This window comes from Diplotaxodon limnothrissa, linkage group LG1 (assembly GCF_057381915.1).
Source record: "Diplotaxodon limnothrissa isolate DT_005_m linkage group LG1, D_limnothrissa_male_GT1.1, whole genome shotgun sequence".
In the NCBI taxonomy this organism is placed as follows: domain Eukaryota; kingdom Metazoa; phylum Chordata; class Actinopteri; order Cichliformes; family Cichlidae; genus Diplotaxodon; species Diplotaxodon limnothrissa.
The window spans coordinates 2,846,245-2,864,765 of NC_140596.1; the positions used below are offsets into that span (position 1 = coordinate 2,846,245).

Below are 18,521 nucleotides of genomic sequence, written 5' to 3' on the forward strand. Positions count from 1 at the left end.
GCAAAGTTGTTTCACATAAACGTTCGTATCTACTAAAGCAGGAACGATGGAGCGTTTGATGGAGAGGCTCTGATGGTGAAGTGGCAACTAAAGCGCTTAACATGTGGAAACGATGTGTGAGAAACGTTATGTGAAAGTGTTTGGCTCATAACCTGTTGGGTCAAACAAAAGGGGGTGGGGCTTATCTCAACCAGCCACCAGAGGGCGCTGTAGTGTAATCCATCCATCAAGAATAAACTTCAGCAGCAGAAGCTGCTCTTTTTATCTTCACATCTTCTTGTTTTTAACCTTTCTGTTTGTCCCTCTGTGCTTCCAGCGGTCCAGCGCTCTGGTCAACCCGGCGGTCATGTTCGGCACACGAAAGACCTGGGACCTCGGCCACGCCCCCTGCCTGCAGGATCTCTGGAAGAAAGACCTCTCATTGGATGGTGAGTCAGCCGCCTACCTCGGGAAAGAAACAGCAGCGTGGCTGCATATTTTCTGTGTGTGTGGAGGAGAGGTGAGTCATACCTGTGTGTATGATTGAAGCTCGGCGGTCAGAGGGATCCTGGGACTGTCAGTGGGGGGGACAGGTGAGCTGAAACCGTCACGTTTGCTTTATTGACTGCTGCTCGCTGTGTTTTTCTCAGCTGCTCGTTTCTCAGCGCGAGTCCCCGGAGAGCTGGATCAGGTTAACAAACACTGCAGCTATTGTCTCTCCTGTTCACTCGTCAGACTTTCATTCTGCCCCCTCAGCCACAGCCTTGTGTTTAAAGAGGCTCAGGGCTCCAGGTTTGTTTGAACGAGGGTTTAGGCGATTACAGGAAAGGGCAAACCTGCAGTTATTTTCATAATGTTGGTAAAACTTGTGTCTGAAACTTCAAGTTTCAGTTTATTGTGAGTGAAACCGGGTGAGCAGGTGGAAAAAGCTGAGGTAAGCTGCTTCACATTCCTGCTGCATAAAAACTTAAATGTCCTCTGGATTAAAATTAATATCAGCTTAAAACTTTTCATTCTACCTGCTCGCAAGTTTCATCACGTCCTTGGCACTGCTGCAAGAAAGTTTGGTGAATGACTTTTGAGTCATTATTGAACTGCTTAAAATAAATGTGTGTGTGTGTGTGTGTGTGTGTGTGTGTACATTTCCTGCACTCTTCTGAATTGTTATGCACCATTTTGATTTGTATCCCTGCTGAGTCGACACATCCAGGCGCTTCATTCGTCTGTCGCCTCCTCTTTGTGATTTGCTGACTTGAGTGTAATGAGTTGATCATTTGCTCTGATATCGGGGCGATTTTCAGTCCTTTGTTCGGGGAATCTCAAATGAAGAAATATTCTGCACACAGCATACGTCACATATTTAAGACGTGCACATCTGAGCTCATTGAGACTTTAGAAGCCACTTCTTTTAAATTAGAGTTTTCTGTTTCATGGTTTGTGCAGTGCTTTCACTTTTAAAACTTTGAGAATCTTCATAAATTACTTTGGTGTCTGGGTTCTCCCTTAGAGATGTTACTCCTGCAGTTCAGTTGGTTGTTCTGAATGGGATGCTTCACGAGTGCCTCCTAGATGAGGTGTTTAACTGGCAGGAGACCTCAGGGCAGATCTATATCTTGGCTGGTCTGGGAACGCTTCAGTGTCCCTGCTGGAAAGCTGGAGGAGGTGGTGGTGGCTGAGGGGAGGCAGGTCTGGGCATCTCCACCCCTGAAAGCGTAAAAATGGATGGATGGATTTCTGTTGTTGTTTTTTTTAAGGCTGGCTATGAAGACAGGGGAGGTATCATGTAAAGCACATCATACTTTTTTGGGGAGGGAGGCATTTTTACTTTAATGAGTCAGTAACTTCACCTTTTGTCATCTATTGAAAGATAAACCTGCAGTTTTTTCTCTCTCTGAAAGTCCCAAGGAAAGGAATCTCCTGGTGATGAAACTCTCTCCCCGGAGTTTCATTTGGACTGTGGGTTCCTCCTGTGGTGGAAATGCAGGTTGTCTGTTGCCAAACAACAAAGGCTTTAAACAAAGTGGTGACGAGCCGCCGTCTGTGAAATTCAGGGTGGATACTGACGTGGATTTGGTTACTGTGCAATGTCCTCTTCAAGGTCTCCATTAAAACTCTTTTGATTATTTAGCCAGAACAAAACTGGTCAGTGGGATCTTCTTTGCTGAAACGCTTTATAGAGGCTGAGGGATATTGAGGTGAAGGCAGTGACGCTGCAGTATTTCCCTGTCAAACTGGGTCATACTCAAAATCGCAACCAAGTGATGAAATATGAAAGTGTAACTGGAGGCCGGAGGAATGCGGACTGTCAGACATGTAATTTTCTAACACGTCAGCAGCGTGTTGGACCTGTGAGCTGAGGTTTCAGCATTTTTTTTTTCTTCCATGTGTAAACATTTACTGTGATGCAGGAAAAGCAAACGCGCAGTACTTCTGTGTAATCTTGTTTTCTAATCCGTCATTATTTGGTTTAAAGCAGGTTTTCTGCTCAGTTTGAGTCCACGATGCAGCTCTGAATGTTAAACTTGGACAAGAAAACACAAAAACAATGTCTGAAGGTCGGCGAACAGCTGACTTACAGAAGATAAGATTTAAACGGTTTTATGGGCCCTTTGTTCACCTGGAGCAAAAGCACAAATAAGAAAAACAATTCAAACAAAATCAGGGAAAAGAGACGAATAGCTCGAGACTTTAGTTTCTGTTGTTTTCTATTGTAATATTGGGCGTCACACTGACCGGCAGTGCCCAATATTGCAATAAAGGAATACACAGTTTCAAATCAAATCAAATCACTTTTATTGTCACATCACATGTGCAGGCACACTGGCACAGCACATGCGAGTGAAATTCTTGTGTGCGAGCCCCACAAGCAACAGAGATGTGCAAACACAACAACACAAACGAGCAAAATACAAGAATGGCCAACCTGAAACTAATAAATATATGTACAATATATAATAGTGTATGCATTTCTGGATGTGTATACTAAATATTTTCCTGTGTGTGTGTGTGTGTGTGTGTGTGTGTGTGTGTGTGTGTGTGTACACACATTTTTACAAATTAAATAGTAAAAAAAGAAATAATAATAATAATAAAATATACAGAGTTGAATATGTGCAAAACAAGTGGCATTTATATACAGTGTGGAGTGCATAATGTTTCACAGCACACTTGTTTTCATGTCTGCCAGCTGGAGTCATGTGAGTGATGAGTGCCATTATATTGTCAGATGGAGGCGGTTTGAACATAGCTTTGCTTTGCAGTGAGCTCGGTTTTACTTCCTCACAAACGACGTTTGGTTAACACACCACGGGCGTATTGTACGAGGTGTTGCAGAATAAGCAGAAATCTTCTGTGTCTTTCATTAAATAAGCGGCACATAACTTAGTTGTTTAACTCAACCGTCTAGATGTGTGAAATTCTCATCCCTGAGGAGCGGCCAAGTCAAGGTGTGACTAAGGGTTCTCACAAAGATGGAAAAACGGGTTTGTGTGTATGTTTGTGTACCTGTTTAAACATATTTGTGGGGACCAACAGTCCTGTCCTCACAAGTTTTAAGGCATTTTTGAGGCTCAAAATGTGGTTTTACTTTCAGGGTTACACTAGGTTATGGTTAGGTTACGGCTGAGGGTTAGCGTTAGTGTTAGGCATTTGTTTTTGAGGGTTAGGAAAGCATTCTCCCCATTAGATGTCCTCACTAAGATATGAAAACGTGTGTGTGTGTGTGCGCGCACAGAGAGCGGATTGTTCTCAGGTTGATAAGATTTGAGGCCTCACACACTTAAAGAAACTTGTGGCGACGTGTACACACACACACACACACACACCCCTCTGTGAGCAGGTTAATGTGTCAGTGGCTGTTATCAGTAGTTATCTGGTTGGACTGGTTTCCATGGAGCTGCAGGTTTACTCAGGAGGAGAACGGGAGCTGAGAGAGAGGAGCTCAGCTTGTTTCTCGCTGTGACCTCAATAATCACTGATCACTTACAATCTGCTTATAGATTACCTTACACCCACTCAGAAGGTGCTTTCTTCTGAGCTTATCAAGGTGGGCCCATAGTTTAATTTCACAATGAGGTTTTAACACGTGAACTTTAACAATCGAGCCATTGTTAGATTTTTCCACGTTCAGTCGGAGGATCCGTGTCTTCTTCTTTTGGAAAATGCACTTTTAATTTTAACTTTAAAAACATTACTAAATGGAAATGATGCTGAGTAACACGTGACGTCGTATAACTAAGCTGTGTCTCCCGTGTCTCCGCAGCGAGCTCAGTGGACTTCCTGATGAGTGATGGTGAAGACGACGGCTCCTTCCTTTCTCTGCCAAGCACCGCCTTCTCGCAGCGCCCCTCTCTGACCGCCGAGCTCAGTGAAACGAGCGCGACCAGCCAGCAGCTGATTATCCAGGTAAACGACCAGCACAGACAATCGACTAATCAGGAGACTTAAAACGACCGTAAAAGCATGAACTGAGGCTCGACTGAGCGCGCTCACTTCATGCTGCACGGCGGCATGTCTGCAGCGACGGCGCTGACTCGCAGCTGACATCAGCAGAAAGTGACAATGTTCAGCTGACCGAGCCTCTGTCTGTTTACGCCTCGGGGACGCTTCCTGCCGTCCTGCTCGTCACATCTGTGACACGACTGCTGACGCTCTCTGAGTGTTGTTGCTCCGTCAGGTGACGTTGGCGACACGCAAACGTTTGCAACAGACTGACGAATGAGGGCTGGAGGCCCAGACTATAAAAGATGTTCACTTTTATTCTTTGTCTTCCACCTGTCAGATTTCTGGTTTCCCTCGTTTATTGTCCGTCCATCATTCCCTCCGTTTTTGTTTTTCATGCCGTCTTCATCTGCAGAGGGTCACCTGGTCGTGCTGGTGGACTCCTGCCAACGTAAAAACCTTCACTGTCCTTGTTGCTCGCTGTAGATTCTTCTTCTTTTGTATTTTTCTGTAGCGTTTCCCTTTTTGTCTCTGACAGGCAGAGGTCGTAGTGACCATGTAGACGTTGTTGTGAGCTTCTAGAATCAGTTGCACAGCCTGGATAATTGTTGCCGCTGATTGATTTGTGCTTCTCGTGTGTTTTCAGACCCTACAGGACAAAGTTTGCGAGTTTCAGGCTCGACTTCACTCTGAAGAAGTAGCCCGCCACCTGCTGGTCCAGCAGCTGCAGCAAAGTGTCAAAGAGAAGACGGGTGGAGGCGTTAAGACGCTACAGGAGGAGCAGACGTCAGAGACGCCCAACGGTCAGTGTTTGTAGAAAGACGATTCCATTCGATGCGACTGATCTTTCATTTTATTCCAAGATGGCAGGCCCTGCAGTCCTCTGCAGTGACGTAAACGCGTCTGTGTGTTTGTAGGTGTGAGGGTGGTGCAGCCCAGTGACCCTGCGGATCGTCTCAGCTGTCCAGAGGAAGAGCAGCTCGTTACTCGGCTGCGCACACAGGTACGTCTGCAGGAAACCCGCCGATCAAACAAGGCAGGCCTGACACTTCCCACAATGCTTTAGGGGGACACAAACATACGATATCAGCTAGCTTGTAGTCGTGAGTAACACGACGGTCTGCAGCTCTGATATTTGTTTAGAAGCTCCTGTTTGCAGGATTTGGTGGTGTTACAGACAGCTGTTAGTGAATCTGCTGCAATACTGAACACATGAACATGAATATTCAGGCGAAGGATCTTTAAGTTCTAATAGTTTATTCTGATCAGCGATGAGATTATTCTCAGGACAGTAAATCCAAAGCTGTGTGTTTCTGTGTGTTCAGACTCTGAACACTCGAAGGTGTGTAACTGAATATTTCTTTGTGTTTTCTTTGCTGTCGGGCTGACATCTGCACGTTGGCGTCAAACGTAAAGCGAGTCAGAAACGTTGACAGATTTGTTACATCAACAAAATGAAGCTGCCGGTCCGATCTGCAGCTTCATGCTCAGCGACACGTCACGGTGCAAACGCAAAGATCCCAACTATCGAATCAGTGTGGTGACATTCAGCAGAAAGCTGATCCGAATGCGATCTGCAGCTGAGCCGGCGCGTTTTGAAATGGACATGTTTAACTGAGACGTGCAAGATATAAAAACAGGGTTAAAAGTTTGTTTTTTACCTTTTTAATGATGTTCTTTGGCATCTGCAGGTGGAGGAGCTGGAGGAGAAGCTGTTGGATCAGACCCAGGAGGTGGAGAGACTTCGCTCTGAACTGGTGAGACCCTGCTGGACCATGTTGGACCATGTTCCTCAAAAACGCATGCGTCTTTGTTCTGTGTGGGGACACTTGCATGCTATAGTCGTAGGACCCACATCTTAAACTTTAACCTGACTCAAAACCTGAAGCTCGTCTGAAGGCTGTTCCAAAACGAGGGCTGGATGCAGTTTCCCTGTTGCTCCTGTTTGACAAAAACGACTCATTTTCAGTAAAATGTCCCAGTTTTGCAACAAAAGTGTTTGACTTTATGCAACAACATCCTGACTTTGGAAAAAATGTTCCTGCTTTGCAGAACAAATGTCCTCATTGTCCAGCCAGGAAAAGTGAGACAGCACTCGGTCATGTGGTCATGATGTTATCGATTAATGGGAAATTTCCCCTCCTGATTTATTTATTTATTTATTTTAAAACTCTCCAACATTCAGGAGAATGTTTACTTCATACGTCTCAGTAAATGGAAGTGGAGCTTAATGAGAGAAACACTTTCCTAATAAAACAACTCAATAAGTGGTCAGCTTTAGAAGAAGGTCGGGTTTCACGTACAGGAAAAATGTTTTTCACTTGTTTCAAATCACTTTTATTGATTGCCAGGTTAATGTGTCCCTCCTGAGGACTCTGCAGTGCTGCAGACATGCAAACATCAAACAAACGTCCTACTACACAGCACCAGTTTCATTTTGCCCAAAAACAGTGGCCACAAACACACGACTTTATTTTTCACATTTTTACATCATTTCAAATTTTGCCAGGAGGCTGGGCTGGCCTTTGTGAGGACCCTAATGTGCAGCTGTGTTAAATGTTGGTACACTCTGACAGACATTAAGGTGTTTGTGTGTCTTTGTGTCCTTTAGGGGGCGACAGACCTGGAGAAGCAGCTGGAGCTGCTGGTGGTGGAGAATGAGCGTCTGAAGCAGGAGCTGAAGTCATGCAGGAGCTCAAAGCTTCAGAAGCTCGATGCTGCCGCAGAGACCTGCAGCCACTGCCCCCACAGCCAGGTAACGTGCATGTGCGCGGGCTCGCTCAGCAGCCTGCTCCAGGTGTGCTGACGAGTTTAAACTCCTCTCTGTGTGCTGCAGGATGCGGAGGCCCTGCAGAGGGAGGTGTCCCGCTGGGAGACCCAGGCCCGGCAGAGGGAGCGGCGGCTAGCTGAGCTGGAGAGAGAGCTGCTGGAGAAAAGCTCCAGGACGGAGGCCCTCCAACGGCAGCTGGACGACTCCACCCGGCAGCTGGACGACAGCCGCAGGCAGCTGGAGGAGTCGAGGCGGAGGCAGGGGGAGGCTGAGCAGAAACTCACCCTCCGGCTGCAGGAGTGCGAGGAGGAGCTCGCCAGACAGGCAGCGACGCCCCCCAGAGTCAAAGTGAGGATGCTGGTCAGGTTGAAGGAGATTAGATTCATGCCTTCAGTTTTTCAGGAGTTCCATTAGATCTGAAGTAGCTGAGTAACTCTACCATGAGAATGCAGCATCGTCTTGGGTGGAAACTAAATCTAATCGGCTCTAATTGTTTGGTGTTCCTCAGTATGTGACGCAGACGGTGGAGGTGGAGTCGGCGGACTCTCAGAAAGCTGTGGCCGAGTTGCAGGTGAAGAACAACGCCCTGCAGGAGCAGCTTTCCGCGCAGAGGCAGCTGCTGCGAGAGCTCGAGACGCAGCTGCACGAGTCGCAGAGGACCTGCGCTCAGCTCAGGACGCAGGTAAGTTCACCTGCAGCCGCACGTCAGCTCGTCCGGTTACCGTAGAGGCTCCAGAAGTGCTGCATGACCCAACCTGCAGAAGCCAGCTTTGCCTTTTCCTCGTCTTCCTCTTTAATGTCACCGGCAGCTCTATGAACGTGAAAGAGGAGACGAGCTGGAGAGGAGCTACGAGCAGAAGTCGTTTTTGTTCAGTGCTTTTCTAACTACGCATAGATGATGTTGGGTCAGAATAAATCATTTTGATGTGAACCAGACGTTTTCTTCACCTGTGGTGTGGTGAGGCAGGTGATGAGGTTCTCCTATGAGCAGACCTCAGATCAGCCAGTTTCCAGGTTAACCCCTACGCTTCACCTTTTCCTCTCCGCATGCATCCGGTTGCAGCTCCTTGCAGATCGAGGCCGTCTGTGCGGCCTCCTGTCCAAGGCCGGCGGCCGGCGCAACAGCGAGGTGGTTCGCAGGTTATCGAAGGTTGGCCACCCAGTCCTTTTCCCCGCCTACCCCGTGACATCATTAATGTTCAGAGAACAGAGGTCACAGCGAGCGACCGCCCCTGACCGAGAGCGCCGGCACTGAAGCTGCCAGATAAACCAGACACGTCAGCCACTGACGCCATCGTTTGTTACGATGCAAAGACACGATACACAAGTTTTATTAAAACATGATTACATGAGGGCAAAATGGCTGTGCAACGATGTGATGGCAGAAATAAAGATCTTGTTTAATTGGATAAAAATTTAAATATGAAGACAAAGTGTGTGTGTGTGTGTGTGTGTGTGTGTGTGTGTGTGGCAGCTTATGAGAGTTTCTCAAATCTGTGGTTTGAACTGGTTTAACTGGGACGCTTCAGAGCCTCAGACCCTGTGTGATCACCCAGTGTGTGATTTTTAAACCATCCCAGTAACTGTCCCAGTGCTCCCTGGTTATTGCAGGCTGTGTTCACATTAAAAAACAAAGCTTTTATTTTGGTTGTTCTAGTTTAGCATAAAGAAAGCGTTAGCCCAGCTCCAGGTATCAGCCAACCTGGCGAGCAGCTGCTGGATGAACCATTAGTCATCAGTGTGAAGAAGCCTTCCCGTATGTTCCTGTTCCACCTGTGTGATACACCTGTGTGTTCTCCTGTGACACTAGCTTTTGTGTTAGCTGTTCGCTTTGACAGTGTGTTAAAAAAAAAATTTACTAACTGCTGCTTAGCTAACCGATGTTAGCTGATGTTTGCTGGTGATCCTGAAGGTTTTTTTCTCCTCGCTGCATTTGAAGCGTCACTAAAGTCTGAGATGTTTCCGTGGTCTTGTTAGCTTTGTGATCAGCTGTGTCTGGTACAGCTGATGTAATGTTATTCTGAATATAACTTTAATTAAACATGAAAACAGTCTGCTAATGGAAGTTATCCTCTAAGAAATTCCATGTTTGAAATGTAAAATTAAATTCTGAGTTCTTGTGAATCCAATAATTTTAGCTGTAAATGTGAAATTATATTTAAAATTTGAGTTTCCAAGTAACATCTGTAAGTCATTTTAGTCCAATCCTAATTAAAGATGCCTACAGTTTATTTTTCACTAGCAAAAACATTCATTTCTTATTAGTGAAACTGTAGATCTGTAATTAATGTATTTATATTTTGAAATAACTAAATGTAATTTGGCCTTTTTGTAATTTATGTTGATATTATCTGCAGCAGTATCAACATTTCACATAATGTTTAACGTTATGGAAACAAGTCAAACTTGAATCGGGGATATTTAAAAGTTTTCCGTGAGGCTCGTCGTACAGATGAACGCAAAGGCAGAAACTCGATGATGTGCTCGGGTGTGTATTCTGACACTGGCCTCCACCTGTGTGCATCCGCCCTCCAGATCCTGGTCTATGAAGGAGAGATGGAGCGAGCTCAGGGTCAGCTGGAGGCGGAGATGCAGAACCTGGAGGAGGAGAAGAACCGTGTCATCGAGGAGGCGTTCATCCGAGCCGAGAGCGAGATGAAGGCTGTCCACGAGAACCTCGCAGGTCAGACGCAGTTTCCTGTTGGTCTGAACCGCAGACTGTGTATATGGACTCTGTGACCATTCCCATGTTGTGTGTATCCATCACAGAGACGCAGGTATCCTGTGTTCTTGGTAACATCCAAATAAAATCACTCGGACATCTTGGAGAGTCTGTTAGCACAGTAACCTCACTGCAGCCATATTGGTCACCTGAAGACATTAAAAATGCTCCAACAGCACAAACATGGTCCAGTTCAGGGACTCTGGTTAGTTGAGGTGAAGTCAGCAGAAAGCTACACAGGCCACACCCCTAATAATGCAAATTTTAATGCAGGCGACTTACCAGGCATTATAAAGGAGGAAATCATCTGCAGAGACCGAACAGTTTGTGTATCCGGCTGTAAACACGTTTATTTCTGCTGCAAAGTTTTAACTTGGGAGTCTATAGGGACCGACTCACTGCTGCCTCTGCTGGATGTTGGAGGAACTGCAGGTCTTGATGCTTCCTCGTTAGCTTCATTTGTTGTTGTTGTTGTTTACAGGTGTGCGTATGAACCTGCTGAGCCTGCAGCCGGCCCTCAGGACTCTCACCTCGGACTACAACTGTCTGAAGAGGCAGGTACAGGACTTCCCCTTCATGCTGGACAAAGCAATCACGGAGGCCAAGCAGGAGGTGAGTCAGAGCCCCGCCCTCATGGTTACGCTCAGAGATGGGTCGAGTCAAGACGCCCTTTAAATGGGAAAAAAAAAAAACTATAAGTGTTAATTCATACAAATGATTTTGCAGTCATTTTATAAATATTGTGTGTGTGTGTGTGTGTGTGTGTGTGTGTGTGTGTGTGTGTGTGTGTGTGTCTCAGATCTGCCAGGTGATCAGTGAGGTGAGCAGCACCAACCAGGAGCTGCTGCGTAAATACAAGCGAGAGATGAACCTGAGGAAGAAATGCCACAACGAGCTGGTTCGACTCAAAGGTCTGAAACAAGCTTCGTGTTTTCTGTCCGAACGTTTCATAGCTCCCGCTCTCACCTGCTCGCTCACACACCTGATCACAGATTTTAATACTTTAGTAAAACAAAAATCTTCTATTAAAGAGCTTTAAAGAATCACATATTAGTCTGCAACATGGAGCATATTGCTGCATTTTATTTTGAAGGAGGTGAGAACCTGCTTTTCCTTGTTTCCTGTCATGTCTTACTGACGAGCTCATACCAAAAACTTAAGCATCAGGCTACTCAAAACATCAAACACAGGTACAGAGGGGCAGCCAATCAGAATAAAGTTGGCATAAAGAGGGCGGAGCTCTAAATCGGCTTGTTTCAGATGGAGAATGAACTCCGCGGAGGATAAAGGATTATTTTGAGCCATGATTCATGCAAAGCTGCTCTGGTAGAGACCGATAATCTCACCTGTGCAGATGCAGGAAATGATCTCGTCTGTTTGGTCAGAACAAAATGTTCTAAATTCACCGTGCTGCTGTGTTTGGTCTCCAAGGTAACATCCGTGTGTTCTGTCGTGTCCGGCCGGTCAGTCAGGAGGAGCAGGACTCCGCCGATGCCAAAACCATGCTGAGCTTCGACTCGGACGACGACGCCATCCTCTACCTCTCTAACAAGGGCAAGGTCATGACCTTTGAGCTGGATAAAGTCTTCCCCCCTCACGCCACGCAGGAAGAGGTGAGCGTCCTCGGAACGTTTAGATTGTTGAACTTCAAAATAATGAAGCCCGAAACGACCTCCAGGTCAGAGGCTCGTCTTGTGAGCAGATACCCCATCGGTCATGATTTTTGTGGTCATTGTGAATAAAGGTGTGCGTCTCATCTGCTGGTTCTCTCTGATTGGCTCATCAGGTGTTTCAGGAGGTTCAGGCTCTGATCACTTCCTGTATTGACGGCTATAACGTCTGCATCTTCGCCTACGGGCAGACCGGCTCCGGGAAAACCTACACCATGGAGGTAGGACATTTATCCGCTCAGAAAAGCTCAGTTTTTGCTCCAATAACAAGACACAAATTCAAATGTAAGTAAAATTTAATCGAGATGTCGCTGAATACACCTGTAAACTCCGCCTCCTCTGCCTGTGGACCTTCAGGGTGTCACTGATAACCCCGGCATTAACCAGCGTGCTCTGCGGCTGCTGTTCTCCGAGGTATCGGAAAAAGCTCCAGACTGGGACTATAAGATCACCGTCAGCATGGTGGAAATCTACAACGAGACGCTGCGGTGAGGAGAGAGCTGTCCCGTCTGAGGGCCTCTGACCCTGTAGACTGATGATGGCTTCATTTACATGTAAACTACAGTGTTTGTGTTTACAGCGATGAGGAAACATGAGGATGTGTTTCAGGGTTTGAAGTGTGGAGGTCTGTTATCACAGGTTTTACTCCCGCCTCCTCGTATGGGAGCAGCTGCAGAGCAGTTATGTAAAGCTGGACCACTCCATCTGTCCAGCTGTTGTGTAACAAAACATCTGTGCAAAGAGTCAGAGCTCAACATCTGGCGAAAGGTTTTCTTGGCAGAAACATTCAGAGCTCTGAAGGTCAGATTAAACTCAGATTATCAGACTGAACAACACGAAACAGAAAAACGCAGAAATGGGAGAAAGGCTTCACGAGCTGCAGTTGGTGAAAGGTTAAAGATTTGTTTCATGCTGCAAATTACGGATCTCTTCAGACCCCTGAGGGCCCCTGAGTTCTGTTTTAATCAGCCTTCGTTGTTGCACTCAAGCCCTGAGTCGAAACCTGCAGGCACTCAAACGCCTCTGTTGCCTTCAGGGACCTGCTCGGGGAGAATCCGTCTGACAAGCTCGACATAAAGATGAATCCCGACGGCAGCGGCCAACTCTACGTCCCCAGACTGACCGAGATCACGGTGCAGAGTCCTGAGGACATCAACAAGGTGAGGACTTCCTGCTTGTCCTTTAGTGTAACATGCCTGATGATCATTTGTCTTCCTGTGATGATGGATGACGGCTTGTGTTTTAAATGTAAAAAAACAAACAAACAAAAACAACAATCAACTTTTGTGGATTTTTTTTTTTTTACTGTTTGCAAACATGTGGATCTAAAATTCATCTTGCACAGGAATGATGTGTTTAGCTCCCAGCGGCTCATGGTTACTCTGTTTACCTGTCTGCAGGTGTTTGAGTTGGGTCACGTCAACAGAGCGACAGCCTGCACCAACCTGAACGAGCACAGCTCGCGGTCACACGCTCTGCTCATCATCACGGTGTCTGGATTCAACACAGCCACTGGCAACCGCACGCTAGGTACACACACACACACACACACACACACACACACACACACACACACACACACACACGCGCGCGTTTGTTAGGGTGTCTGTGTGAGGACTTGTGTTAATGCACAGTATTACCAGGACACCAAACCATAAACAGCCCTTAAAAGGTACCAGAGTGTGGATCAGATCAGCTGCCTCCTCTTTCTAAAAAGAAAAGCCTGACTTACCAAATATTTTGTCTTTTATAAAAAAATCATTTCCACATAAACTTTACTCTTCCTGTCCCAAAAATGTCTTATTTCAAAGATTATCTTTACAACATAGCTGTATTCCCCAAAACTTTCAATAAGGGGTCCAGATTTCATCAGTTTGCCCTCTGAAGAAACATCCTGGTTCGATTCAATGACTTTCCATGTGGTACTCACTCTGCTGTGCTCCGGTTTAGGGAAGCTGAACCTCGTGGACCTGGCGGGCTCGGAGCGGATCGGTAAGTCGGGGGCGGAGGGCAGTCGGCTCAGAGAAGCTCAGTGCATCAACAAATCCCTGTCGGCGCTTGGCGATGTCATCAACGCGCTGCGGAGCAAACACTCCCACGTCCCGTTCAGAAACTCGCGCCTCACGTACCTGCTGCAGGACTCGCTGAGTGGAGACAGCAAAACCCTGATGATGGTGCAGGTGAGTCCAGGAGCTGGCCAATAAAAGCAGCAACCTGAACAACCCCACAGGGCTTTGATGAAGGTGACGACTTCCTGTTTATCATCATCAGGTCTCTCCGTTGCCCAGCAACATGAGCGAGTCGGTCTGCTCGCTAAAGTTCGCTCAGAGGGTTCGCAGCGTCGAGCTGAGCTCCTCGTCCTCCAGGAAACACGAGAACTCGTCCACGTCATCCTCGCCCACCCACGACAGCATTGAGGTAAAGACGTATTTCTTCTTCTTTGGTTTATTCACGATCAGCTGTTGAATAAGGGCGGGGTTAACGGTGTGATGTAGGGTAGAAATAATTGGTTTTATGAGACAATTAACAAAAGTTACCTTTGACCTCTCTCTAGCTGGACTCCCCCCCGGTGACCCCGGTCCCTCTCCCCATCTCTCGGGCCAGCAGCGCCGGCTCCACCCTCTCCTCCGCCTCCAGAACTCCCAGCAGCTCCCGCAGGAGGTCCCAGTCGCAGCTCTCCACAGGTACACTGCGCTCAGAGGTCACATGATTAATTGGGATTGTTGCTAATAAATTATTTCAGCTGTAAGCTCAGTGTTGTAGTTTTAGCAGCAGCTCGGCTCTGTGAGGACGGCTGCTTCCCGTCTGAACTGAACCCTGCTTCTTCCTGAAGTGCCCCAGAGCGGCTTTGCATGATTCAGAGTTTAAAATAATCCTTATTTGTCTTACACTGAGCCTTGGTGCAGCTCATCCCCTTCTGCCTGAAGAAGGCTGTTTAGCCCCTCCCCTTTTGAGCTTTTGACTTTCTACTGATTGGCTCTATTTTTTTATTTTTTATTTTTTTTACTGATGGTTTGAAAAACCATCTGTCTGAGATGACCATATGAGGATATCTTCTTTATGACATCACACAGTGCCAAGAGTTACAACAAAACATTTTTTTTTTTTTTTTTTTTTTTTTTTTTTTTTTAACACTGAGCAACCTTCATGCCATTTTTCTGCAGTGCATTGTGGGAAATGTAGGGCGCTGGTGCCTGAGCAGGGGAACAGCGGCAGCGTAAATAATAATAATGATGATAACTCCTGAACATCGCAGGTCTGAGCTGTAAGAGTGGAGGAGGAATTTTCCAGGAACGCCCGCTGTCAGTCTGTCCTCCTCCTTCTTCTTCTGTGTCCTCATTCTGTGGTCTGATTGGTTGGTTTGCAGACAGACAGGTAGACAGAGCCAGCCCATTGGTGGGGGACGGTGGGCAGGTAGGTGGGGGTGTATTCTGATTGGTGGACAGCTTGGCATGGAAGCTCTCAGCATGGCATGGTGCCCCCTCCCCCTGTCTCCTCCACCATCCATCTAATGCTCCTCACCTCTAACCACAGAATGTGTGTGTGTGTGTGTGTGTGTGTCGCCTGTTCGGCTGCTGGAGTCTTGTATTATCACTCATCAGCTTCTTTTGGAATTCAAGTCACCAGAAATTTACACGTTTGAGGTTTCATCTCATCCCAGGACAGAGAGGTGCAGGACGAGTTGGATAAATTAAAGATGAGAAATGATTCTTACATTAACATCTGGGAATAATAAAGAAGGTAAACGATGAAGGCACTGAGTGCAAAAGCAGCTTAAACCTGCATCCTTTCTGATGACCTGCAGGGGGCGACTCCTCAGTTTGAAAAAGAAGTGCTTTGAAAATATGATTTGTATCCCAGGTAAATACTTTCCTGGTGAGTTTATGGCCTCGGTTGCTCCTTTCAGGTCTTATCAGGTGTTTAATTTTTAAAATAAAGTTGTCTTTAGTGTCCAGAAGGACGGACGATAAACCCCACGTGACGATCTCCAGTTTCAGTCAGGTCTGGTTACAAAAAGCCATTATGGAGACGTAAAAGCACTCAGAGGCTTCGGAAGCAGCTGGAAGGTTTTTTATTTTATTTTTATAAAGCATTTAGTCCTTAATGGAGCGAGGCCAGCAGTGTGATCCCGTCTCTAATCCTCCTCCTCTCTGTGCTGCTCTCAGATGAAACTGATAAAAACACCTGCAGCTTTTTTTATTTACTCATATTTCTGAATCTGCAGCAGCTAAAACCAAACGAGCCGCCTCTCTCTGTTACGGTCTCGTGACGTCCGACTGTTGGTGGGTGTTTGAGTGCGCTGGTGTCCGGATAAATCCCGTCCCTCCCCCTCGCTGCTCTGTGGCCTGGCTGAGCGTCCTCGCTGATGAGCAGAGGATTGTGGGATTGCTTCCTTCCTTCCATGTCTGCACTGATAAATCTGAAAACACTGTTTGTGTCAGTTTGATAGGAACACTTCTGGTTGTTGCTCGTTCACACTGCAGTCAGGCTCAGTCTGAGGTTTCAGCCTCGGTAGATCGACTGACTCCTGCTGGTTTTTCTGGGACCACGTTTGACAGAAATGCTCGGTGAGAGATCGTATTGATTACCAGAAGCTAATTGAACAAATGTGACATGAAGACTTGGCCTCAGAGTCGATCTTCAGGTAACGTTAGCAAAGGTGCTGCTGTTTCCTGTATTAGCAGCGACCCGATGACTGTGGAGTAAAATCCTCCATGTTTCTGTGTTTTTGGTTAGAACAGGAAGTGTTATCATGAGGTTCTTGAACCATGACTGTAAAAAGCATGAAATTGGCCAGATTTAACTCTTTAACTTTAATTGTACGTTTCATGTAGAAGTTGGAGGAAGCCAGTGTGCTGAGCAAAGATCACGTCTGTCGGTGTTCAAACGCAGACGTGATCTTTGCTCAGGACACACAACTTATCTTTAAAAACACACCTGAATGATTCTTTGACTTGAAGATTTCTGTGGTGTAGATGGAGACTCTGCTCTGAGCACCAGTAATAATTCTCATCTAAAAAGTTTCCAGACTAAATTCCTGGTAAAAACTGGGAGGTGGTTTAAAAAAATGTCAGCGGTACACAAGAGAAATATTTAAAGCCAGTTTGTTTTCTTCTGAGCAGAGGTTAGTAAGGGCAGCACAGGTGTCTGTTTTATTTGTGGTCCGTGCAGAGGCGTTAGAGGAGAGTCTGCAGGAGCTGTCGGGATGCTTTGTAAACTGCTGACGAAGTCGCTTCACAGTGTAAGAACTTTGTGATCAGCTCTAGAAAGAGCGAAATGAAGAGAAACAACATGTTTTCACATTTATTGTCAGTAGTGTGGACATGGTGAGTTAAAGGGTCACATGACTGCTGGCTGACGCTCTCGTTTCTCTGCAGGACGACTGAAGCTGACGGCCTGACGGACGCCGCGCCGTCGCTGCAGGGTGTCAGCCAGCACCCTGAGGCCTCTGCTGCTCTTCCTGGATTTATTTCCTTCTTAGCCAACGACAGGAGCAGCAAAAGCGATCAAAGACCGATGGAAACTTTACAGGACAGGACGGTCTTAAATCTGGACAGACTGTTATGAGACGATGGCCAAACGTCTGGACTGCTGTGACGTCTGATATGAGCTGACAGGACTCGCGCTCCTCCGTCGGGACTCAAAAAAATCCTTATTAACCCTGAAATCAGTATCTGCTCTCCAATCAGTATTTCTCATTGTTTCTTTGTTGCACTTTAAACTTTTAGATCATTTTCTAACCCGAACGTGGCTGATGATGTGCATAGATGCATAATGTGTTTGTATATTTATGTTTGACATGCTTTAATTTTTTTCTTTTGGAGAATACGGGCACATGAATTTTTCCGCTTTTGTTTTTTTTGTGATCCAAATTTAATTTTTTTTGTCTCCATCTGTTTTTAATCTTTTTTTCTCTGCACCGTGTTCGATGGAGGATTTTCAGGCTGAAACCTTAAAGTGTACTTTTTTCTTCATAAAGTTTAGATAAATTTTAAGGTTTTTTTTCATGTGTGTTGTGTTCCCATCTGTAGTTTCTGGAGGCTTTCCTCCTTTATCCAATCAGGGTACTCCACTGATCCCAAGCTGTCCAATAGGACGTGAGCAATACGAGGAAATCTGTACGTCGCGTCTCAGTCTTCTGCTCCGGTGGACGTTCCTTTTATTTCAAACTTCCTTCAGCTTGAAGAACAAAAAGACTCGAATCGTATCTAAACTCATTTCTTCTCTGTGTGCTTCTGCTGTCGTCTCTTCACCTGTTTGGAGAAAACAAAAACCTCCAGGAAGCCACTGGTGACCTTTGACCTGAGACAGAACACGTGTAGCTGTTGACTTGGTGCGAAGTGGACTGTTAGCTGTAGCTGTAGTAAACAGGAATGCTTAGAAACGCGATGAGCTGCTGTGTGTTGACCTGATGATCAAACTCTGCTTGCTGTTTTTGTTTTGTAATTACTTTTTAATAAACGCTCCAGAACAAACGCACACGTCGGCATCGTGTGGACACAAATATTTAAAAGAGCAGTAAAAAGGAGTGTTTGACACACCATCACTGTAGATTTGAAAATGACATGACCAAGAGGTGAGTTGAGTTAATCTAAAGAGCGTTAATAAAATGACTGAATTAACCACTTTTTTCCCCTAGCACCACTTTCAGACTCAAATAACTGGACAAACTGAGCTGAGTTTGTGATTAAACCTCATTTCCTGTCTATGCTTCCAAAGTTCCCACACAGCTTAAATCACATTTAAGGATCGCATCAGTCAGGAAGGCTTTAGACAAAAGGTGAATGATCATTTCTACCTGCAGTAATTGGCTCCGACTTGATGTCACCTGTTGACACCTGCTCAGTTCCTCAGGCTGGCGGAATAGGAGAAGGTGGGCTGCAAAGCGGCTTGCAGGTGCAGAGATTTGTTTAGGATGTGTAGATTTGCCAGGGCTGTC

General features: G+C 46.1%; 1 protein-coding gene across 1 annotated transcript; it reads left to right on the forward strand.

Moving 5' to 3' along the window:
* Positions 1–344: 344 nt before the first annotated feature.
* On the forward strand, positions 345–17,317 carry kifc3 (kinesin family member C3). Its single transcript, XM_085351229.1, has 20 exons — positions 345–428; positions 4,241–4,383; positions 5,066–5,222; positions 5,337–5,422; positions 6,111–6,176; positions 7,031–7,174; positions 7,256–7,537; positions 7,698–7,871; positions 9,725–9,872; positions 10,393–10,523; positions 10,711–10,822; positions 11,343–11,524; positions 11,698–11,802; positions 11,939–12,069; positions 12,618–12,741; positions 12,982–13,111; positions 13,532–13,761; positions 13,853–13,999; positions 14,136–14,265; positions 16,960–17,317. Exons 1-20 carry the CDS (start codon positions 347–349, stop codon positions 16,980–16,982), a joined length of 2,727 nt encoding a protein of 908 aa, XP_085207355.1. The 5' UTR covers positions 345–346; the 3' UTR covers positions 16,983–17,317.
* Positions 17,318–18,521: the final 1,204 nt, after the last annotated feature.

Coding starts and splice junctions, on each gene's coding strand:
- kifc3 (XM_085351229.1), top strand. CDS start 347: ATGTTCGGCACACGAAAGACCTGGGACCTCGGCCACGCCCCCTGCCTG. Junction 7,175..7,255: donor GCCACTGCCCCCACAGCCAG/GTAACGTGCATG, acceptor TGTGTGCTGCAG/GATGCGGAGGCCCTGCAGAG. Junction 10,823..11,342: donor CGAGCTGGTTCGACTCAAAG/GTCTGAAACAAG, acceptor TTGGTCTCCAAG/GTAACATCCGTGTGTTCTGT.